The sequence below is a fragment of the Leucoraja erinacea genome, chromosome 6 (genome assembly GCF_028641065.1).
Source record: "Leucoraja erinacea ecotype New England chromosome 6, Leri_hhj_1, whole genome shotgun sequence".
Classification (NCBI taxonomy): domain Eukaryota; kingdom Metazoa; phylum Chordata; class Chondrichthyes; order Rajiformes; family Rajidae; genus Leucoraja; species Leucoraja erinaceus.
Genome location: NC_073382.1, coordinates 87,160,599 through 87,185,372, shown reverse-complemented (window position 1 = coordinate 87,185,372; position 24,774 = coordinate 87,160,599). Strand labels below are relative to the sequence as shown.

Sequence of the window (24,774 nt, the reverse complement as noted above, 5' to 3'; positions counted from 1 at the left end):
TAAATAACTGCAACTAACTGGAAGTTCCTTTTTGGAAGATTTATCTCTTTGGAGGGTGTGGGGGGTGGCCGGTGATGGGGAAACTCCACATTACACGAGGATCACCAGTTAGAGCATGGGTCTACTAATTTTCAATGAATGTTGTCCTGTGACCCAAGACATCGGTTTAAGTCTGATTTAAAGCCTGTATTTTTCTTTCTCCTGCAGGAAAGAACTGTAGGTTTAAGGAGTGAAAGATTGTTATCTGAATTTATTCGTTTTGCAGAAATGCAACTGGAAGGATGGGAGCATGCTGAGAAGTTGTCATTAAACTGGAAAGTATGTAGAGAAGATTTGCAAGGAGTGTAGGAAGGAACTGCAACTGAAACTGCTGGTTATACCGAAGATAGACACAAAAAGTAACACAACGGGTCAGGCACCTTCTTTGGGGAAAATGAATAGGTGACGTTTTGGATCCGAACCCTTCTAGTACAAGAATGTTTCCGGAACTCGAGGGCCTGAGCTATAGGGAGACGTTGGACACGCACGGATTTTATTCCTCGGAGGGCTGGAGGCTGAGGGGTGATCTAATAGAGGGTTATAATATCATGAGGGGAACATTCATGATAGCATGAGGTGAATGCTCAGGGTCTTTTACCCAGGGTAGGTGAATCAAGGACCAGAGAACATGTTTAAGGTGAGAGGGGCAACTTTTTCCATTCGGAGGATGGTGGGTATCTGGGCGAGCATTGAAGGGAGTTGAGGCAAGTACTATAATGGTATTTAAAGGACAAAAGGACTGTTACATGACTAGGAAAGGTTTAATGGGGTATGGCCAATGCAGGCAAATCATTGGGGCATCTTGGTCAGCATGAATGAGTTGGCCCAAAGGGCCTGTTTCCATGCAGTATGACACTGACTGATGTTGCAGCATCACCTTGAAATCAGACCCACAGAACTTTGTTCAAGTTAGCCAGTATTAGGAAAGGAAGATAATCCCGCTTGCTTGGCTTCAGTGTTGCCCAAGGCAAGTTGATGTTGTACGTCTCTAGTACTTATTTTGCTTATCTCCAACAACTGTGCTTTATTAAGAAAAAAATCTGAATCTCTTTTGCCTCCAGTGATTGTATTCTGTTGGCACTTTTAGAACAGCCAACTGCCAGATTTCTCCATATTTCCAGATTGAATAATTGAATTCAGATCCGAAAACTGAATTAGGAAATGAAGCCCTAACTGCTATTTGCCAACTGCCTGCAAGTTGGGAAAGCTCCAGTTAACATTGAAAAATCTTGGACTAGATGGCGCCACAAAGAACTGCAAATGCTGGAACAAAACAAGTGTTGCTTGAATTAAACAAGACGTACTGAAGGAGTAGTGGGACAGGCAGCGTCTGTGGAGGCAATGGTGAGACCTGGGTTCATTCCTGCCCATGGGTGCTGTCTGTACGTCGCTTGTACCATCTCCCTGTGACCGCGTGTGTTTTCTCTGGGTGCTCCGATTTACTCCCACACACTAAAGACGAACAGCTTTGAAGATTAATTGGCTTTGGTAAACATTGTGAATTGTCCGTAGTGTGCAGGGTAGTGCTGGTTTATGGGTGATATAACATTAAATTCAGCAGTTTTATGGAAAAAACAGAAAATATTACATATGTACATTTTAATTGATAAATGTATACCTTGCATCTTGTGCTTAAAATCAAGCTTTTTGTTTGTGGCATTCTTGACATATTGGACAGATGTTGAGCTGATTTCTATCAAAAGATTAAGCTAATGCAGGATGCAGCTTGTTAGATAATTGCGTCTTCACTTGAGACCTTTTCACATTTCCCTTTGTAATATATACCCGGTGTTGATGTGTATAAAAATTCCTACTGGAGTGTAAGGTGTGTCAGGCCCTGGAGAGAGGAAATCAAAAAGCAAAAAGACATTGAAAATCTGAAGTAAAAACAGAAGATTTAAATGCTAAGCAGGTCGGGCAACGCCTTTGAGGTGAGGACAGAGGGAATGATTTGGTAGATGACAATTCATCAGTTCTAAACATTTCCCATTGTTAATTGTTATAAAATGATTTGGTAAAGTAGACATGCAGGGCAAATTCTTTCACACAGCGGGTGGCAGGTGCTGGGAACGCGCTGCCATGGGTGATGGATGAAGCAGACACGTTAGTGGCATTTAAAATACTTTTGGATAGGCATATGGATACACAGGGAATGGAGGGATATGGGTTATGTACAGGCAGATGCTAAGGTGGCCTTAACATCATGTTTGGCATGGACATTTTGGGCCACAGGGACCTGTTCTTGTGCTGTGCAGTTCTATGTTCTATGTAATGCATTTTGTTATCTGCTTGTAGGTATTGTTGAGCATTGAGTTTTGAGTGGCTCAGTGACCCTAACTCGGAGCCTTTGCCTCAGTTCCAGCGACCCAGGTGCAATCCTGTTCTCTGCAGTCCGTGTGCAGTTGGCACACTAACCCTTGACCGCGAAGGTTTCTCCCGGTTGCTCCATGATGCTCTCGACAAGAGAATGGGGTTGAGAGGGAAAGATAAATCAGCCATGATTAAATGGTGGAGTAGACCCGATGGGCCGAATGGCCTACTTCTGCTCATATGACTTATGAGTGAGAGAATTGGGGGGGGGGGAGATGTGGGGAGAAAAATAAATAGGATAAATATAGATTTAGGATGGTGGAGAGTTGGCATGGACGCGGTGGGCTGAATGGCCTGTTTCTGTGCTGTATTTTTCTGTTTCTGAATGCGTTGACCAGTAATATACAACTGAGCTATGTACGGGAGAATATAGATCGTAATCTAACGATCTTCCTGAACAATGGAAGTGGGAGGCTTGTTCCCTACGGTGCTGCATTTAAAACCATGTTCCAGCATCATCTACTTCAACGTTCTTCTCTTTCCACCCATCATTATGAATGTACTACACATGGCATCCATTTGACATGCTCTTATTATTTGGCTTGTGATTGATGACTTGCACTTGGTATTGTAAAATACTTCCATTCATTTGTTTGTTTTGTGGAGGATAATTGAGGGGTGACCATCCAGCATAAACTTGGAGTTTAAGTTGTGCGTGTGTGGCTTGCTGCATCATCTTCAAACCAAACCACCAAAGAATAGTGCAATTTTCATTTTGACTGATTATGGAGGGCACAAGTCCATTGAATATGGACAACATGCCCTGAAAACCACATTGCTGGCATCACTTGTGTGCAGAGGGATATTAGTGGAATTGATAGCCCAGTTGAAAGTCTTGCAGGCCTTTGCTAATCCCTTTGCAAATTCAAACAGGTCAACAATGTCGATGGTGGAAATCAAACAAAAAAAAACTTATAATGCAGGTCAGGAAAACAGGAAGACTGGGGTGAGCTATAGAATTTGTGCTTTCTGTTCGAGGCAATTTCTGTTCATTTTGCAGTGCAGGCCAGTCAAGTGTTTTGACGAAGAGACCAAGTGATGCAGGTGCTGGAATCTTGCGAGGACCACAAACTGCTAAAGGAACTCGGTAGGTCAGGCAGCATCTTTGGAGGAAACGGACAGACGATGTTTCGGGTCAAGACCCTTCTTTGGATTGATAATAGGAGGGAGAAAGTTGTAAAACCAGTGGGGGCAGGACAAAGCCTGCTGAATGATAGGTGGGTACAGGAATTAGGAAAATGAAGCACCATCCAGACATACGTTGAAGTATTGGCTGCAACAACCACATCAACGGCTTCAACTCAAAGGAAAAGGAAAGTTACAATTGGCATGTTGTAAAGGTAATGCTACGGTTGTTATGAGAGATTTCAACATGCAGGTGGACTGGGAAAATCAGGTAGGTACTGGACCCCAAGAAAGGGAGTTTGTGGAGTGCCTTTGTGATGAATTCTCAGAACAGCTTGTATTGGAACCTACCAGGGAGAAGGCAATTCTGGATTTAGTGTTATGTAATGAACTAGATTCGATAAAGGGCCTCGAGGTTAAGGAGCCATTCGGAGGTAGTAACCATAATATGGTAAGTTTTCATCTACAATTTGAGAGGGAGAAGGGTAAATCGGAGGGTGTCAGTGTTACAGTTGAATAAAGGGGACTATGGAGCCATGAGAGAGGAGCTGGCCAAAGTTGACTGGAAAGATACCCTAGCAGGGATGACAGTGGAACAACAATGGCAGGTATTTCTGGAAATAATACAGAAGGAGCAGGATCAGTTCATTCCAAAGACAAAGATAGATTCCAAGGGGAGTAGGGGGTGACCGTGGCTGACAAGGGACGTCAGGTAGGGACAGTATAAAAATAAAAGAGAATAAGTACAACATAGCAAAGATGAGCGGGAAGCAAGGGGATTGGGTAATATTTAGCAACAGAAGATAATACGGGGAGAAAAGATGAGGTACGAAGGTAAGCTAGCCAAGAATATAAAGGAGGATAATAAAAGCTTCTTTAGGTATGTGAAGAGGAAAAAATTAGTTAAGACCAGAGTTGGACCTTTGAAGACTGAAAAAGGTGAATTTATTATGGGCAACACGGAAATGGCAGATGAGTTGAACAGGTACTTTGGATCCGTCTTCACTAAGGACACAAACAATCTTCCTCGTGTACTAGTGGCCAGAGGATCTGGGGTGACGGAGCAACTGAAGGAACTCCACATTAGGCAGGAAATGGTGTTGGATAGACTGATGGGACGGAAGGCTGATAAATCCCCAGGGCCTGATGGTCTGCATCCCAGGATACTTAAGGAAGTGGCTCTAGAAATTGTGGACGCATTGGTGATCATTTTCCAATGCTCTATAGATTCAGGATCAGTTCCTGTGGATTGGAGGGTAGCTAATGTTATCCCGCTTTTTAAGAAAGTCAGGAGGGAGAAAACAGGGAATTATAGACCAGTTAGCCTGACATCAGTGGTGGGGAAGATGCTGGAGTCAATCATAAAAGATGAAATAGCCGCACATTTGGATAGCAGTAACAGGATCGGTCCGAGTCAGCATGGATTTACAAAGGGGCAATCATGGACAAGGGAGAGCCAGTGGATGTAGTGTATTTGTACTTTCAGAAAGCATTTGATAAGGTCCCACATTGGAAATTAGTGGGCAAAATTAGAGCACATGGTATTGGGGGTAGAATGCTGACATGGATAGAAAATTGGTTGTCAGACAGGAAACAAAGAGTAGGGATTAACGGATCCCTTTCAGAATGTCAGACAGTGACTAGTGGGGTACCGCAAGGCTCGGAGCTGGGACTGCAGCTATTTACAATATATATCAATGATTTAGATGAAGGGAGTCAAAGTAACATTAGCAAATTTGCAGATGACACAAAGCTGGGTGGCATTTTTAAGAGCCTATCTAGCTCTCTCTTGAAAGCATCCAGAGAACCGGCCTCCACCGCCCTATGAGGCAGAGAATTCCACACTCGCCACTCTCTGTGAGAAAAAGTGTTTCCTCGTCTTCGTTCTAAATAGCTCACTCATTCTTAAACTGTGGCCCCTGGTTCTGGATTCTTAAACTGTGGCCCCTGGTTCTGGAATTTTTCACACAGTTGTGAGTCTGTGGAATTCTCTGCCTCAGAGGTTGAGGCCGGTTCTCTGGATACTTTCAAGAGAAAGCTAGATAGGGCTCTTAAAGATATGGGGAGAAGGCAGGAACGGGGTACTGATTGAGGATGATCAGCCATGATCACATTGAATGGCGGTGCTGGCTCGAACGGCCAAATGGCCTACTCCTGCACCTATTGTGTATTGGTAGATTATCTTGGGCATATACCATGGTACTTTGGGCTTTGCTCAATACCGTTTGTTTTCTGTTGCAAGGATAGAACCCATTTTAATAGTTTGGATGAAGTACACAGATAACAATTTCATATGGTTAGGGGTCGCAGGTGGATGTGAAACGGGAGATAAAGCAAAGATATTGGACATGGTGAGTTAGTTAGAGGCGAAAATATTGATTTTTACCTGGTATGATTGAATGTATTGGACGGGACCAGGGGACATCTAGACGTGCATGAAAATTGGGACAACCATGACATAGGCTTCCAAGCTTGAAGGAAAAGGACGGTTCGATTGCCTTGCTCATGATACTTTTCAATTCAACTCAATTGCCCTTTATTGTCATTCAAACATGCAAGTTTTGAACAAAATTTTGTTCCTGCAATCATAACAGCAAAAAAAAACCAAGATTGCTGATTTCAGTTCATGACGCGGATAGATCTACATCTCCGAATACAGATTTGAAAATTTCTCTTTTAAGGGGCCTTCTCTTCTATTTCTACATTCCACTTTCTCTCTTCCTTTTTTTATTTTTTATATACACACTTCACGTTTTTCTACTCTCTACCATCTATTTTTCCACTTTTTCTTCTTTCTATTGTTTTCTTTTTCTTGTCTTGCTTACTTCCTTCTCATAACATAAAACTAGAGGTTGTACATAGAATGGATTACGGTATGACATAGTTGGCACCTAAAATTAGGTTCCACTGTACTGTTTTGTGCTGTATTAACTTCTAATAAAATAATCCAAAAAAAAAGAACCAAAACACACAATGAACACAATTCCACATCCACACCCATCGCAGTGAATCTCCAAACACCTCCTCACTGTGATGGAAGGCAAAAGTCTTATCTCTTCCCTGTCCTTTGTTCTTCTCCCGCGGGTCAGACAGCCAAACCGCAACGTTGAGGCGACCGGGGCTCTTGATGTTAAAGCCCCCGGCGGGCGATGTTAAGTCCCGCGACCGTTTAAGCCGCACTGGGCCATGTAAGGCCCTGCTCCGGGCCGATTCAAACCCTCGATTCGGGTGGGCGAATTTGCCGTTGCGTGAGCTCCGAAAATCGCTCTCCCACCAGGGACCTGCGAGCTCCCGACTCCAACGTCCACAGGGCCCGCGGCCGAAACTCTGAAGTTGGGTCGCAGCTGGAGCCCTCGGGTCGATTCCGGTTGGCGGCCGCCAGCTCCACGATGTTAGGCCCCCAACGACAACGGAGACACGAGAAGAGAAAACCCGCGTTCAGGGAAGAGATTAAAATGTTTCCCCCAACCCCCCCACATATACACAGTTAAAATAAAACCAAAAACATACTCCCAACAAGACAAAAGAAAGAAAAAAAGACAGGCGGACTGCAGGTAGCCGCTGCCACAAGGCGCAGCCACTCCCACGTCTTAACTTTTATCTTTTTCTCCAGTGTCTTTACTGTCTTTTTCTCCAATATCTTTACTGTCTGAGAGATTCAAACACTGACTTTCTGGCAAGATTAATATGAATTTAGAAAATCACGGAAGCATTGAAAGATTTTTGGAGAGACAAGCACGATTGGAAATTGAGTGGAAGAAAGATGGCCTACTCCTGCACCTATTGTCTATCTATTGTCTAGTGACCACCGTATCTACTTGTGACGCCACTTTCAAGGAACCAAGTACCCACACTCCTCGATACCTCTGCTCTACACCACTCCACAGACCCCTGCCATTCACTGTGTAGGTCTTGCCCTAGTTGGATATCCCAAAATGCGCCACCTCTCTCCTCTGAAGAATGGTCTCGACCCGAAACATCGCCCATTCCTTCTCTCCAGAGATGCTGCCTCACCTGCTGAGTTACTCCAGCATGTTGTGTGTACACCTCTCACTTCTTTGTATTAAACTCCATCAACCATCCCTCAAGCCACCTGCCCTCCGATCAAGATCCTGCTGCAATTTTTGGCAACCAAAGTTGAATGTTAATCTTTCCGGAGCAGTTCTGAGGCCAGAGTAGCGTTTAGTTCTGCCTTTGTAAAATCTTTAGTGTGCTGCAATAACAAAGATGTGTGGTCATCCCTTTGATTAAAGCCAATGATGACAGAGAATTTTGCATGCCTGCTCTCCCAGAAAGAAAGCTGCGTTTCTTGTTAATGCGAGAACAGTGAAAATGAATCCCGACTGTTGGAGGGCACTTGTTGGCATTGGAGTTTGTGTAATCTGCAGATGTTGTCTCGTCTTGCCAATGACTGCAATATGTTTTGCCCTGGATGACCACACTCGATCACTGTACGGGGAATAAGAAATCCCATTTTGGCAGCACCGGCTCGTAAATCTACGAATTGCGAGCAAGCAAAGTTTCTTCAGGGACACATCTGATGTTTTCCTGCAAAATAGAGGAAATGGATAATCATTGACAAGATGCCAGCTGCATAGTGTGTCTGCAAAAGCAAGCAAACACTTGGTAGTCTTGATGCTAATGATGTGCTGAAAAATCTGTTTAAGATAAGGCGCAAGGCCATCAAGCCCATATGGTCGCAGGATCAGTCTGCACTTCTCATCACTGTGGCATTTGTGGGTTATAAATGGAAATTGTACAAGGGATAGGTTAAGCTAGAGATAACACTGATATTGAGTGAGCCCCACTGAAAAATTCAGATAACTCTTTGAGAGATAAGGACATAAGACTGACAATAGACAATAGGTGCAGGAGTAGGCCATTCGGCCCTTTGAGCCAGCACCGCCATTCAATGTGATCATGGCTGATCATCCCCAATCAGTACCCTGTTCCTGCCTTCTCCCCATATCCCCTGACTCTGCTATCTTTAAGAGCCCTTTCTAACTCTCTCTTGAAAGTATCCAGAGAACCAGCCTCCACCCTCTGAGGCAGAGAATTCCACAGACTCACAACTCTGTGTAAAAAAGATACCCTCACATCCTTCTAAATTCCAGAGTGTACAGTCAGAATCTTTTTTCCAGGATGGAAATGTCAGAGACTAGAGACATGGTTTTAAGGTGAGAGGAGCAACATTTTAAAGGAGATGTGTGAGGCCAGGTATATTTTACAGAGTGGTGGATGCCTGGAACATGCTGCCAGGGCTGACTGTGGCGGCAGATACATCAGTGGTGTGTAGATAAGAAGCCTTTTGAGGCGCACATGGATGTGCAGTGAATGGAGGGATAGGATAATGTGCAGGCAGAGGAGATTCATTTAACTTGGCATAATGTTTAGCATGGATATTGTGAGCCAAAGTACCTGTTCCTATCCTGTACTGTTCGATGATAGACACACGGAGCTGGAGAGTTAATCGGCGGGTCAGACAGCATCTCTGGAGAAATCTCCAGAGTTACTGAGTTACTCCAGCACTTGGTGTCTATCTTTGGTATAAACCAGAATCTGCAGTTCTTTGTTTCTACTGTATTGCTCTGTAAGAAATAGAAACATGGATGAGCTGTTTTGCCCCCTTGTGTCTTATCTGGCATTCAATAAAAATGTTTAGTTTAGTTTAGAGATACAGCACGGAAACAGGCCCTTCGGCCCACCGAGTCCACACTGACCAGCAGTCATTGCACATTAACACAAGCGTACACACTCGGGACAATTTACACATACACCTAGCACTATATAAACTCAAGCCAATTAACCTACAAACCTGTGCGTCTTTGGAGTAAGGGAATAAACCGATGATCTCGGAGAAGACCCACATGGTCACGGGGAGAACGTACAAAGTCTGTACAGACAGCACCCACAGTCGGTCTCGAACCTGGGTCTCTCGCGCTGCAAGAACTGTAAGGCAGCAATTCTAGCACTGTGCAACCTTGCCGCCCAATATGTTTGATGGTCAAATTTGAGCAAAAGAGTGGCCTCTTTGCTCTTCATTTTCCCTCCGTGTTGTTGAGACGACCCACTCAATTGTCCACATCCAAATGCCAGCCTGGTTTACTTTCTGCCAATTTGTTGATCGTCTTGTGAAATCTGCTGCTTCAATGTGGCAGAAATTCTTGATGTTCAGAAAGCATTTAACAGCAAATTGAGGTAACTAATTGGACTTTAAAATAGATAGGGTGGATGCCCAGAGTCTTTTCCCCAGAGTAGGGGGATCAAGAACCAGAGGACAAAGATTTGTAGCGAGAGGGGAAAGATTTAATGGGAACCGGAGGGGCAACTTTCACTGAGGTTGGTGGGTATATGAAACAAGCTGCCAGCGAAGCTAGTTGAAACAGCTACTGCAACCGTTTTTAGATATGTGGATAGGAAAAGTTTAGAGCAATATGGGCCAAATGCAGGCAGATGGGACATATAGATAAGGTATCTTGGTCAACATGGACATATTGGGTAGAAGGGCCTATTTCTGTGCTGTGTGACTCAGAGTCGAATTAATACAAAATTAAAAATAATTTAAGAGATCAATTCATTAAAATGTAGTATTTACAAATAATTGAAAATATTTAAGCTCCTGAATGTTTGTTTGAAAGGATCCTGTTCCCCTGTCATCCCCGAGCTAAAGTACTGCAACGCCAGATCCCGCTGCAGGTTAGTCCTGGTTTCCACTGGCAGACTGAACTGAACCTTTCAAATCCCTCTGAGTTTGGGACAGAGCTGATGGCAAGGATCAGCACAGTGTGACCTAGAGTCTTGGGGTGAGAGAACAGCTCTTTAGATGTGAGAAATCTTCACCGTGCAGAGTTCTGGGTGGATGTAAAATTCATCAGTAGGTATGAAGGTGATACAAGTGATACACTGCAAATGCTGGTTTACAAAATTGCTGGTGTAACTCAGCAGATCAGGTGGCATTTTTGGAGAGTGTAGATAGGTGACGTTTCTGCTTGGGATCCTCCTTATGACACAACCTAAAGAAGGGTCACGATCTGAAATGTCACCTATCCATGTTCTCCAGAGATGTTGCCTGGTCTGCTGAGTTACTCCAGCACTTTTGGTCTCTTGTTTAAGAAAGAACTGCAGGCTGGAAAAATCGAAGGTAGACAAAAAATGCCGGAGAAACTCAATGCTGTCTACTTTCGGTCTCTTAATCAGTAGGTTATTGTGCATGGAGAGCTTTAAAATTCCCATAAATGTTTATAATTTTATATCTGCTTTTCTTGTCAAGTCTTGAAATGTTATTAATTTCGTTTTTGTTTTTTATTGTCACGTGTACCAAGATACAATGTAAAGCGGTTTTGTTGCGTGCTATCCAGTCAGTGTAAAGACTATACATGATTGGAATCAGGTCGTCCACAGAGTACAGATATATGATAATGGGAATAACGTATAGTGCAAAAAAAAAGTACAGTAAAGTTCAATTAAAGATAGTCCAAGGGTCTCCAATGAGGTGGGCAGTAGGTCAGGACCACTCTGTAGTTCAGGGGTCGGCAACCTACGGCCCACGGGCTGGATCCTGCCCGTAACCCAAAATCATCCGGCCCGCAGGCGGTTTATTTTTCCAATTCGTTTTTGCGACCTTGGAATTGCCGACCGGGGAACTGCAGCCGGTCCCGGGGACGCGAGCTGATCTGAGAATTGCAGCTCGTCCCGGGGCATGCGAGGGACCTGGGAATTGCAGAAAACGAATTGTAAAACACATGAAAACTGGTGCGAAAAACAACACCAAGTGTCACCCTATGGCGATAGATGTGGCCCGCCATCCGCTCACAGCCATGGTTCCTGGCCACTATGCAGAACAAGGTTGCCGACTCCTGCAGTTGTTGTTGGTTGGATGGTTCAGTTGCCTGATAACATTTGGGAAGAAATTGTCCCTGTTATTCAACTCTGGTCACTGTGGTTGAAGTGGTTGTGGCAGTGAGACGCCACTCCTGCCTCTTGTCTGATGAAGGATATACTGCCAAGGATCACGTCTAAGGGATTATTGGCGATTTACAATGCAACAGTGCTCGGAGATGTACATGGACATCTCCGAATACAGATTTGAAAATTTCTCTTTTAAGGAGCCTTCTCTTCTATTTCTACTTTCCACTTTTTCTTTTTCTTTTTTATTTTTTATATACACACTTCACGTTTTTCTACTCTCTACCATCTATTTTTCCACTTTTTCCTCTTTCTATTGTTTTCTTTTTCTTGTCTTGCTTACTTCCTTCTCATAACATAAAACTAGAGGTTGTACATAGAATGGATTACGGTATTACATAGTTGGCACCTAAAATTAGGTTCCACTGTACTGTTTTGTACTGTATTAACTTCTAATAAAATAAACAAAACAAACAAAAAATACAATGCAACAGTGCAACATATTCTGTTGTGCTGCTGCAAGTAAGAATCTCATTGTTCTATCTAGGAGTTATGACAATATGACTCTTGAACAGTGCTGACATTTATTTTGGTATCAGCGATTTGTCAGGCTGCTGGAATCCTGTCCTCTGGTGCTCCAAATTAAGAATTTGGACTTCAGAGATACAATGTGGAAACAAACCTTTTGACACACGAATCCGTGCCGACCAGTGATAAACCCCACACGTTAACACTATCCTACACACTAGGGACAATTTACAGTTTTACTGAAGCCAATTAACCTCCAAACCTGCATGTCTTTAGAGTGTGGGAGGAAACTGGACCACCTGGAGAAAACCCACGTGGTCACAGGGAGAACGTACAAACTCCGTACAGACAGCACCCATAGTCAAGATTAAACCCGTGTCTCTGGCGCTTTACAGTTAGCCACTGCCTTTTTATGGAAGAAAAAAGGACACAGTGCTGGAGTAACACAGCGGATCAGGCAGTAGAAAGGTCCCAACCCGAAACGTCACCTCTCAGTGTTCTCCAGGGATGCTGCCTGACCCGCTGGGTTACTCCAGCACTTTGTCTTTTTTTTGGTAATTGAGCATTTGCAGTCTAAAATTAGTTTTCCTTTTTATTTAAAAAAAATAATTTTGATTTTCTTCCTTTGTAAAGTGACCTGCTTTTAACCCAAGCAGTAAACAGCCTACTTTTGGTGCAGGATCCATTTCCCTGTTGATCATCTTTGCATAGCATTTTATTATAATAACATTAGCATGTAATTATGCTCTGCCGTGCAGTTTATCAAGAGTAAATCTAAGGTAATTTCCTCAATAAAACTCAAACAAATAGTTATCTACTTATATAATTTATTTTAGCATATTCCTTGCTGTGTTTGGTGTACAGTTGATTAATCCCTCTAGCTCTGCTGAAGATTTGAGAGACGCTTGCTTTATTTTAATTACAACTATGACCCTATAGAAGTGAAATGTCATGTTGGCCTTTAATTTTATCAGCGCTGTTAACTAATTTCCTTTAATTTATTACTGTTACTTGAAACCAATTATGTGAATGTCTGTAATATTTTTTTTAATTTCAACTTGGAAAATAATTCCGTCCTGTCACAAATGACAAATTGCAATCCTATGCTTGAAATACTGAGGAAATTACATGTACATAAACAAAGTGAGTGACTGCATTTAACCTGGAGTTGGCATGGAAGCTGAAAAATATGGAGTCAGATTCTTGGGGCCGGAACGGTTGCTAATTTTCCATTGAGAAACTGTTACTAATTATTGTAACTCGGCCAGATATGAATCAATTTTGAAAAGAAGTCAACCTTTCCCGAATCTCTTGACTGAGTTCATTATGTTAAAAAACTGAAATATCGATTCCTTTTATGATCCTCTCTAGAAAAAGTTTTCGCAAGTAAAAGACATTGCTTACAAGTGGAGGACACGTGTATGAATGAAGAAAGGAAAGGGTGTATAGCAAAAAGGTAAACACTTCTATAAAATTCCTTTAATTTATTGTCGATTTATGCCTGCTCCCTAACTTTCCCATACATGGCAAATGCTGTATTGGTAATCCGTAGTAAGATACTCACCAGGCCATTGATCTTTTGTGATCATGCCCCTCATGTAATGTTAAAATGTTTGGTAATATTGATGTAATTAGAAAAATGTAACGTGACCAATATAAATATTATCACTTGGAGAAAAGAAACTGGGACTGGGTTTTATTTTTCATAGTTTGCCAGACATCAAGAGTTAAATCTTCTCTGAGTAGCAGCCTTGTGTTTTTTTTAATATATAGACACTGAATTCTTGTGGAAGAAAGTATTCTGCAATGATGCCTAAAGCGTGCATTTCCCTGTAGAGGAATGAATTGCGTAGGAAAAAGCTGAACGTTTGTTCACCTTCATTTAATCTTTTGGCACAATTTGTTCAAATTTGACCAAAACAGCTATGAACCATGTTGATGCTGGCGATTAAGAAGCCATGTGCTTAAGAATCTGCACTCTTAATCTTAGAAACCAAGCTTTGTGCTTGGAACAGGGCAAAAAAAAAACAAAAAGAAAAAAATCAACGTAACTTCAGTGTTGACACCATTTCAATTGAGTAAATTTCCTCACTGCATTTGTTAGGTAGATGAAACCTGTCTAATTCCACTGATGTGGTTGACGGGATTCATATGATGCGTTGCCTCAATTGACTGTCCGCTCCTGTACTGACGGAGTATGTGGGACTTGCCGATTCTTGGCAGTGTTCCTCTTCTGTTATTGAGTGCGTCTGCAAATTCTACGACAGAGAAATTGGGAATTTTACCAGATTTCGGGACCTGTGACATTGCCCCTCTCTATGCATTTCCGTTTCAGCCTTCTGGAGGGTAAAATATTCCTGTCAGGGTGATGGTCAAGTCTAGCCTTGACCTCCTTGTTATTTAAGTTCATAGGTTCTCGGAGCAGAATTAGGCCATTCGGCCCATAACGTCTACTCCACTATTCAATCATGGCTAATCTATATTTCCCCCTCAACCCCATTCTGCTGCCATCTCCCCATAACTCCTGACACCCTTACGAATCAAAAATCTGCCAATCTCTGCCTTTGAATATCCATTGATTTGGTGTCCACAACCATTTGTGGCAATAAATTCCACAGATTCACCACCCTCTGACTAAAGAAATTCCTTCGCATCTTCTTTTATAAAATTACTGCTTTTATTCTGAGATAAGAGAAGGCCCTAGACTCACGAGTGGAAATATCCTCTCCACATCGATTCTATCCAGGCCTTTTATTATTTGGTTATTTTCAATGATGTCCCCTTATTAATCAAGAATCTGTCAATCTCCGCCTTAAAAATATCCACTTTTTGTGTCTATACCTTTGGTTTAAACCAGCATCTGCAGTTCCTTCCTACACATTTCCACTGCTTAATTGACTGCTTTGTTCTCTATCATTTTGCTCTGTTCCCTTCAAGCTCCTGGTCCCGTTTTGATTGTTCGACTTCCCTGTTTTCTTATCTATCTGTGAACAATAGGATATAGTCATAGAGAATTAACCAAGGGTACCAGACAAATGTTGAGCTCCTCACCTTGGCTTGTCATCACGTGCTGTCGGAGAGTACCACCCAGTCCTTGCCTTAGAGTGAATTTGGCTTGCTCGACTATTTTACATCAACCAGTTCATATTACACGAGCATTTATACCACCAACCTCCCACCAGGATCCACGTGAAACTAACCAAGAAATGAGGTCATCCTTTGTGGCCAATTATCAAGTTTTAGATGCTGCCACAATTTGTAGGCGGCAGCACAAACTAAAATATTAAGCATGCAAATGACTGGGAATTTGAATGCCATATTTTACCAAAGTAGTTCTGATATGTAATTTCACAGTAACTTCATTGAATGATAATTTCAGAAGATAGGATGAATGAAGTGAGATTACTAATGTTTGGAATTTGTTCCAAGATGTTCCTGAGCAAACAATACAAGTCTGTGTAAACTCCTTGGAAGCAGGTTCAAACCAGCATCTATCCTGGATAGTCTGCTCTTTGGAAAAAAATCAGTATCTACTCTGCTTGTTGCATCCTAATTAAAAAAAATTTTTTTTTTTGGCTAAAACTTCACTTCATTTGAACTCTGAGAAGCCCGTGCACTTAAGAGATCCTCATAAGATTTCCGTGTTTATCTGGAGCAGCTGCACAACCTTAACTTCTGTACCCCTCCGTGGGAGGAGTACTTTGTGATTTTACAGGACATCCTTCATGTAAACATGTCCAGACACGGCTAAAACTAATGCTGCGACTGAGTAATGGTGTTTATAAACACAATCTTGTATATCCTTGATTTCAAAAGATGCCTCCTTAATTTGGTTATTAATGTAAAAAGATCCATATCCTTTTGTGGTATGTTAGTTTATTCTACCCGAAGAAACCAGACTTAACGTATTCTCCCACTCATTTACCTACTAGTGTAAGGTCTGCATATAAACCAATATAAAGCAAACCTTAGCTGGATTTCACATCTATCGCCAATTTCGTACTGTCTTCGACCTCGAGGGATAGCCACGACAATGACGACTGTTCAGACCAAAAGAGTTTCTTCACCTTATCCCTGGCTACTAGTTACCACCTCCATGATGCCCAAGTAACTAACTCCATGCTCATTTATCATTTAATGAAATCCAGTTGTGCGACAACTTGTACTTATTAAAATGTTAAAAGATCTGAATGAAAGGTTCTTTTAGGAAGGAGATGAGGAGGAATTTCTTTAGTCAGAGGGTGGTGAATCGGTGGAATTCTTTGCCACAGAAGGCTGTGGAAGCAAATTTTTAAGGCAGGAATAGGTCGATTCTTGATTAGTACGGGCGTCAGAGATTATGGGGAGAAGGCAGGAGAATGGGGTTAGGAGGGAGAGATAGATCAGCCATGATTGAATGGTGGAGTAGACTTGATGGGCCGAATGACCTAATTCTACTCCTATCACTTATGATCTTATAAGTATCTTTAATATTACAAATGTTATTATGGTGTTCCACAATCCACATCCAATCACTAGTGCCTTATCAAACATGGGCACCTTGTTGACCTTCAATGCACTGAGCTCTTAGTCTTCAGTTGGGTAAGTGGTGTTGGGGCAGATACCTTCTAAAAATAATGCTATCCAAAGGTGCTTTTAAACCCATAATTCATCTTCCAGCCTTTCATCAGTGTTCGGTGTTCTTGTCAGCATCTCATGTTCCATGCAAGAGATAACCAGCTTTTACTTACCGAATAGTGGACGGCCTGGATAGAGTGAATGTGGAGAGGATGTTTCCACTAGTAGCAGAGTTTAGGGCCAGAGGCCATCGCCTCAAAATAAAAGGATGTACCTTTAGAAAGGAGATGAGAAAGATTATCTTTCGTCAGACGGTGGTGAATCTGTGGAAGTCATTGCCGCAGATGGCTGTGGAGGCCATCAATGGATTCAAGATTCAAGAGAGTTTATTGTCATGTGTCCCTGATAGGACAATGACATTCTTGCTTTGCTTCAGCACAACAGAACATAGTAGGCATGACTACAGAACAGATCAGTGTGTCCATATACCATTATATAAATATATATACACACATGAATAAATAAACTGATAAAGTGCAAATAACAGATAATGGGCTATTAATGTTCAGAGTTTTGTCCAAGCCAAGTTTAATAACCTAATAACTGTGGGGAAGTAGCTATTCCTGAACTTGGTTGTTGCAGTCTTCAGGCTCCTGTACCTTCTACCTGAAGGTAGCAGGGAGATGAGTGTGTGGCCAGGATGGTGTGGGTCCTTGATGATACTGCCAGCCTTTTTGAGGCAGCGACTGCGATAGATCCCCTCGATGGAAGGGAGGTCAGAGCCGATGATGGACTGGGCAGTGTTTACTACTTTTTGTAGTCTTCCTCTCCAGGGTGCTCAAGTTGCCGAACCAAGCCACGATGCAACTGGTCAGCATGCTCTCTACTGAGCACCTGTAGAAGATAGAGAGTCCTCCTTGACAATCCGACTCTCCGTAAACTTCTCAGGAAGTAGAGGCGCTGATGAGCTTTCTTGATAATTGCAATAGTGTTCTCGGACCAGGAAAGATCTTCAGAGATGTGCACGCCCAGGAATTTGAAGCTCTTGACCCTTTCAACCATCGACCCGTTGATATAAACGGGACTGTGGGTCCCCATCCTACTCCTTCCAAAGTCCACAATCAGTTCCTTGGTTTTGCTGGTGTTGAGGGCCAGGTTATTGCGCTGGCACCATATGGACAGTTGCTCGATCTTTCTTCTATACTCTGACTCATCCCCATCAGTGATACGTCCCACAACAGTGGTGTCGTCTGCGAACTTGATGATGGAGTTCGCACTGTGACCGGCTACGCAGTCATGAGTATAGAGTGAGTACAGCAGGGGGCTGAGCACGCAGCCTTGAGGTGCTCTCGTGCTGATTGTTATCGAGGCTGACACATTTCTACCAATACGAACAAACTGTGGTCTGTGAATGAGGAAGTCGAGGATCCAATTGCAGAGGGATGCGCAGAGACCCAGTTCTGCGAGTTTGGTAACCAGCTTGGAGGGGATGATTGTGTTAAATGCAGAGCTGTAATCAATGAATAACAGCCTGACATATGAGTTTTTCTTGTCCAAGTGGTCGAGAGTGGAGTGGAGGGCCAGCGAGATCGCATCCACCGTTGATCTGTTGTGGCGGTATCTGTAGTGGGTCCAGGATATTTTTAAGGCGGAGATTGACAAATTTTTGATTAATAAGGGTGTCAGGGGTTATGTGGCAAAGGCAAGAAAATTATTGTGTATTTGGATGCTTGGGACAGACTTAAATAAGGCTCGGACACGGGAGTAATCTAACAAGCTTCTTTATTCCAGGACGCCACCTTGAGTCTCCCCCCGCACTTGCGTACTTGCACAAGACATCACAAGACATCACATATACTAATTACATATGCTAATTAGGTATGGAATAGAAATGGTGTTACCTGCCTCCAAGTTAAAGGGGGAGGAGTGTTAGGTATGTGATAATTAGTATATGTGATGTCTTGTGCAAGTACGCATGTGCGGGGGAGACTCAAGGTGGCGTCCTGGAATAAAGAAGCTTGTTAGATTACTCCCTTGTCCGGGCCTTATTTAAGTCTGTTCCAAGCATCCAAATACACAACAAAAATATTGAGAGGAAATGATAGATCAGCTATGATTGAATGGCGGAGTAGACTTAATGGATCGAATGGTCTTATTCTGCTCCTAGTACATACGAACATGAGCTTTTCCCAGTTTTGTCAGACCAGGCCAATTATGATGTCATGTCATTGACTTATAACATGAGTTCAGTTATTCTATCTCCACAGATGTAGCCTTGTTTACTGTGCACTTCTCACCTTTTTTAATTCACATTTACTGCACCTGCTGGATTCTGTATCCCCACAGTACCAGCATGTTTGCCTTTGTTTCCATCCCACATCCCTATTTGTCCCTTTAATCTCCTTCGGACAAATAAGTTCCTTCCTACATATCACTGAAAACAGTTTTATCATCTGGATCACTTTACTGTCATCCTATTACAGACTTTCTTTGTTCTCTACTACACGCATGCTTTCTCAATTGTGTAATGAAAGGGCATTGATGTGAAACATGAGGACGCACAAGAAACTGCAGATGCTGAGATCTTGCAAAGAACTCAAAGTGCTGGAGTAACTCAGCATTTAAGAAAGAACTGCAGATGCTGGAAAAATTGAAGGTAGCCAAAAATGCTGGAGAAACTCGGCGGGTGAGGCAGCACCTATGGAGCAAAGGAATAGGTGACGTTTCGGGTCGAGACCCTTCTTCAGACTGCTGGAGTAACTCAGTGAGTCAGGCAGCATCTTAGTTTAGTTTGGATTAGAGATATAGCACGGAAACAGGCCCTTTGGCCCACTGGGTCCGCGCCAACCATCGATCCCCGCATATTAACACTATTCTACACCCACTAGGGACAATTTTTTTACATTTACCAAGCCAGTTAACCTACAAACCTGTAGGTCTTTGGAGTGTGGGAGGAAACTGAAGATCTCGGAGAAAACCCACGCATGTCATGGGGAGAATGTACAAACTCCGTACAGACAGCACCCGTAATCGGGATCGAACACGGGTTCTCCATCTCTGGAGGACATGGATAGTCAGCACTTCAGCTCGGGACCCTTCTTCAAATTTTTCACTCCGAAGGGTCCTGACCAAAAATGTCACCTATCCATGTCTTCCATAAATGCTGCCTGACCCAACAAGTTACTCCAGCACTTTGGGTTCTATGATATGAAACATGGCCTCTTTTTCTTCCTTCACATCGACTACCTGACTCACCGACTATTCCCAGCATTTTGTTTTTCTTTGTTTTCCAGCACCTAGAGCCATAGAGTGATACAGCATGGAAACAGCCCCTCTGGCCCCACTTGCTCACACTGACCTACATGTCCCATCTATACTAGTTCCCACCTGCCTGGCAGGAACAGGGTACTGATTGGGAATGATCAGCTATGATCACATAGAATGGTGCTGGCCCGTAGGGCCGAATGGCCTACTCTGCACCTAATGTCTATTGTCCATTGCCTGCGTTTGAACCATATCCTTCTAAACCTGTCCTATCCATGTCCCTGTGTAAATGTTTCCTAAACATTGCGATAATACCTACGGTATTTGTGCTTTTCAATCCAGATGAGCATGTTGTGTCGAGTTGCATCTTGGATGAAGATCCCGAGAACTCTTTGTTCTCAGCTGCAGATATATTGACTCGTAGGTCACAAGCGCAGGATATTTTGGCAATATCTCTGAGTTTAGGATGCATGATGTGCAATAATTCAACTGTTTTATTTGCTGTTGCATTGATTACAAGCTTCTCTGGTGCGCAGCGAGATAAATCTCCATGTATATAAACAATTCGATAAAAATTAATCTGGAATTCATCCCAGTAAAGCTGCAGTCTCGCAGCTGTGGGAGCCATAATTTTCTCTGTAACTGCGCTGAACGCACTGCATTGCCCAGGTAGTGCATGCTCCACGATTATATGCACGGTATGTGTCGCTGGTGAATTATACTGCTAGCCTTGCAAGAAGGCAGCAGGTATTTTGTACTTCTGTTTGCAGTCATGACACTTGCAGCTCCGCGTGACTGGTTATCAATGCCCAGTAAACCGTGGGAACATGAGGGAACCTGGTGCTTCTCAGCGTTTTCTTGCTGCCTCTCCTGTGGATCCCATTTCTCCCTTCTGCCGCGATTCTCCAATCGTACTTGGAGATGTGCTTTCATGAGCATTTAGCTGAATGCATGCACACAAAGTGCTGTAGGAGCTGATTGGGACAGGCGTCATCTTTGGAGGGAATGGGCCGATGATGTTTCTTCAGACTCGAGATAATAGCCTCCGCGGATGCTGCCCGGCCCACTGAGTTGCTCCAGCTTTGCTTAAGATTCCTGCATCAACATTTCCTTATGCCTCTATTTAGCAGAGCGAATCATCATCTCCTTTTGCCTGATACTTGCATAACTAGTTCTCTACCAAGAACAATCCTGTGTTTATAAGTATATTATAACAAGTCCACATCACCATTGATTACAGTAATGATAGAGCAGGATCGCTCTCTCAATGCAGTGAAAAATGATAGCTGGCTAACACACATCAAACTCCCACAGTCAAGGTGAGAGAACATGCTCGTGGTTATCCATTTGTTGCTTTCATGCCATGAGCAAATAATAGTCATTGTACTTGCAGGAAATCAGTTAATAAGTGATAGGAGTAGAAGTAGGCCATTTCACTCATCAAGTCTACTCTGCTATTCAATAGGGCTAACCTATCTTTCCCTCTCAACCCCATTCTCCTGCATTCTCCCTGTAACCATTGACACCCTTACTAATCAAGAATTTGTCAATCACCGCCTTAAAAATACCCAATGACTTGGCCTCCACAGTCGTCTGTGGCAATGATTTCACCACCCTCGGACTAAAGAAATTCCCTTGCATCTCTTTTCTAAAGGTGCATCCTTTTATTCGGAGGCTGTGCCCTCTGGTCCCAGGCTTTCCCACGAGTGGAAATAACCTCTCCGCCCTCCATCTAGGTATGTTACAAAACTTACCTTCAGCGGCGCTGCAGATCTGTCGCTGCCCGTGTGCACGACTTTGGCGCCTTTGAGAGGGGGGCGGGTTTAAAATGCCTTGTTTCTCCAGCCTGTTCAAATCGATTTCTGTCAGGCTGTTTAGCTGCTAAAGAATAATCGCTTCGACTGCCGTTTTATTAAGTTTCTTTTAAACTGCACTGGATATTTTACAAACCGGAGTAAATTAAAAATAATCTTCTAAAGCCGTCAATGCCGACAACGGGGACGGATTTCATGTACAGGACAGGTAAAGGAAAGCCGTTTATTTTATATTAACTTGCTTCTTAGGATGCCTTTAATCTAAATTTCACGATGGGAAAATGTCATTTTTTAAATATACGAACCAGCAGTATTTTTCCTGCCGAAATGAGGTTTAAATTCACCGCAAATGCAACGTTACAAACAGCGGGTTCCACAAAAACCCGCTCGCAAGATGCTTAAAATGGCCATTAATTTACGGGAATTAAACACTAAATTCCTTCCATTTGGCCTATAAATTCAAGACCCATGAGATTTAAAAATCATGTTATATTGTGAATTATTATGTGAATATTATTTGAACACTTAGGCTATTTAAAAATGTTAACTTTTTCTTAAGAAATGGATAGATGCTTAGATCTAGTAATTGAATTTTGTAATTAGCTACAATTAGGTAACTAACTAATTGGATGCTTTCATTTCAGGTCATCCAAGTAAGATTGTTTCATAGGTACACAAAAAAGCTGGAGAAACTCAGCAGGTGCAGCAGCATCTATGGAGCGAAGGAAATAGGCAACGTTTCGGGCCGAAACCCTTCTTCAGATGATTCATAGATGCTGCTGCACCCGCTGAGTTTCTCCAGCTTTTTTGTGTACCTTCGATTCTCCAGCATCTGCAGTTCCTTCTTAAACATAAAGATTATTTCATATTTGTTTCAGAATGTTTCAATCTATAATAACTGAACATTTCATTGAGTTCTCTTAATTTTTAAGAAAGTTATGGGCTTTTGACTGTCCTTGATAACAGCTTTTGAGTTAAGTCAATGGAAAAGCAATAGGGAACAAGATGCTAATTTCAGAGTATGAAAATGGCCATAACTTATTTAATACTGATGATATGAAAGTGAATTAGGTGTCAAATTAAACTTATTTTGATGCTTTATCTAATGGGATCAATTGCAGACTTTTTTTTAAATCTAAAAATTTTGTAACATTGCTACTCCATCTCCGAAATGGAGGGATATGGTCATATGTAGGTGGATGAGTTTAGTTTAACTTGCCATGTCCGGCACAGACATTGTGGGCCGAAGGACCTGTTCCTTTCATAATATTATAAGTAGTAGGAGCAGAATGAGGCCATTTGTCCTATCAAGTCTACTCCACCATTCGATCATGGCTGATCTATCTTTCCCTCTCAATCCCATTCTCCTGCCTTCTCCCCATAACCCCTGACACCCGTACTAATCAAGTTCTCTTTCCCACCTCTGATCTGCATAAAGGGAAACAGAGCAAACTTTTCACTTCAAAGAACTTTCAGATTGGTTGATCGAAAGATACAGCCTTGTACAGGTCCATTGGCCCATCAAGTCCACATCAACCATCATTACTAGTTCTATGTTATGTTATCCCACTTTCTCATCCACTCCCTACACACTAGCGACAACCTATAGCGGATAATTAACCTACAATCTCACACTGTCCTTGCGTGCTGCCTGTGTGGAGTTTGCACTTTCTCCCAGAGACCGTGTGGACTTCCTCTGGGTGCTCCAATTTCCTCCTACATACCAAAGACAGATTAATTGGCCTCTGCAATTTGTCCCCAAGGTGATCGATAGTCAGCATTGACTCAGGTGATCGGCCAAAGGGCCTGTTTCCATGCTGTACTTTCAATCAACCAATCTGAAAGTCCCTTGATTTGGTGTTTGCATTATTTCTATTTCCACGGATGGTGAAAGGGGGGAAGATTTAATAGGAACTTTTTCATAGAATGTGTGGTGGATATATGAATTTTGCTGTTCTACGTTCTAAGTTCTTAATAGATGTATTAATACTGTTTTGTTTAACAGAGAGCTCTTTCTGAAAACCAACGCTCAGCTGAACATCCGGTGTCGGCAGCTCCTGTCAGAACTATCTTACATTTACCCTGTTGAAGTGGTAAGCCTATTTAGCATTTTCATTTCATAACTATTCTTGAGGGTCAGATTTCAATTTTGTGTTTATTTAACATTTCATGCTCCATACCCACCAAGAGGTTAGAAATAGAGTAGAGACAAGGAACTGCAGATCCTCGCGATATCCTCCTCGTTATCTCGCAGCTCTGCTCTTGCTCCCCCTCCCCCCATTCGTAACAAGGACAGAGTCGTCCCCCCCCCCCCCCCCCCCCCCCTTGACCTCGCCTTCCACCCCAGCAGCCGTCGCATATAGCTTATAATCCTCCAGCATTTGAGCCACCTCCAACGGGATCCCACTACTGGCCACACCTTCCCATCTCCACCCCTTTCTGCTTTCCGTAGAGACCGGTCCCTCTGCAACTCCCTGGTCAACTCGTCCAATAGATCCAATAGACCTTCCCACCCAAACCACCCCCTCCCCAGGTACTTTCCCCAGCAACCGCAGGAGATGCAACACCTGCCCCTTTACCACCGCCCTCGGCTCCATCCAGGGACCCCGACAGTCTTTTCAGGTGAGGCAGAGGTTCACCTGCACCTCCTCCAACCTTATCTACTGTATCCGCTGTTCCAGGTGTCAACTCCTGTATATCAGCGAGACCAAGCGCAGGCTCGGCGATCGTTTTGCTGAACACCTCCGCCCAGTCCGCCTTAACCTACCTGATCTCCCGGTTGCTCAGCACTTTAACTCCCCCTCCCATTCCCAATCTGACCTTCCTGTCCTGGGCCTCCTCCATTGTCAGAGTGAGGCCCAGCGCAGATTGGAGGAACAGCATCTCGTATTTTGCTTGGGTAGTTTACACCCCAGCGGTATGAACATTGACCTCTCTAACTTCAAGTAGCCTTGCTTTCCCTCTCTCTCCATCCCACCCCCCTTCCCAGTTCTCCCACCAGTCTTACTGTCTCCGACTACATTCTATCTCTGTCCTGCCCACTAACCCTGACATCAGTCTGAAAAAGAGTCTCGACCAGAAAAGTCACCCATTCCTTCTCTCTAGAAATGCTGTCTGTCCCGCTGAGATCCTCCAGCATTTTGTGTCTAACTGCAGATGCTGGTTTACACAA

The 24,774-nt window shown here is 43.1% G+C and overlaps 1 protein-coding gene across 4 annotated transcripts in view; it reads left to right on the top strand.

Annotated features, from left to right (window-relative positions):
• Positions 1 to 24,774, top strand: part of uvrag (UV radiation resistance associated gene) — a 314,525-nt gene that overhangs the window by 103,654 nt on the left and 186,097 nt on the right. For all 4 annotated transcript variants that reach the window (XM_055637544.1, XM_055637543.1, XM_055637546.1 and 1 more), the window contains 2 exons: positions 13,339 to 13,423; positions 23,608 to 23,695. In XM_055637544.1, the coding sequence (XP_055493519.1) occupies positions 13,339 to 13,423; positions 23,608 to 23,695 (173 nt within the window). The remainder of the gene's footprint in view (positions 1 to 13,338; positions 13,424 to 23,607; positions 23,696 to 24,774) is intronic.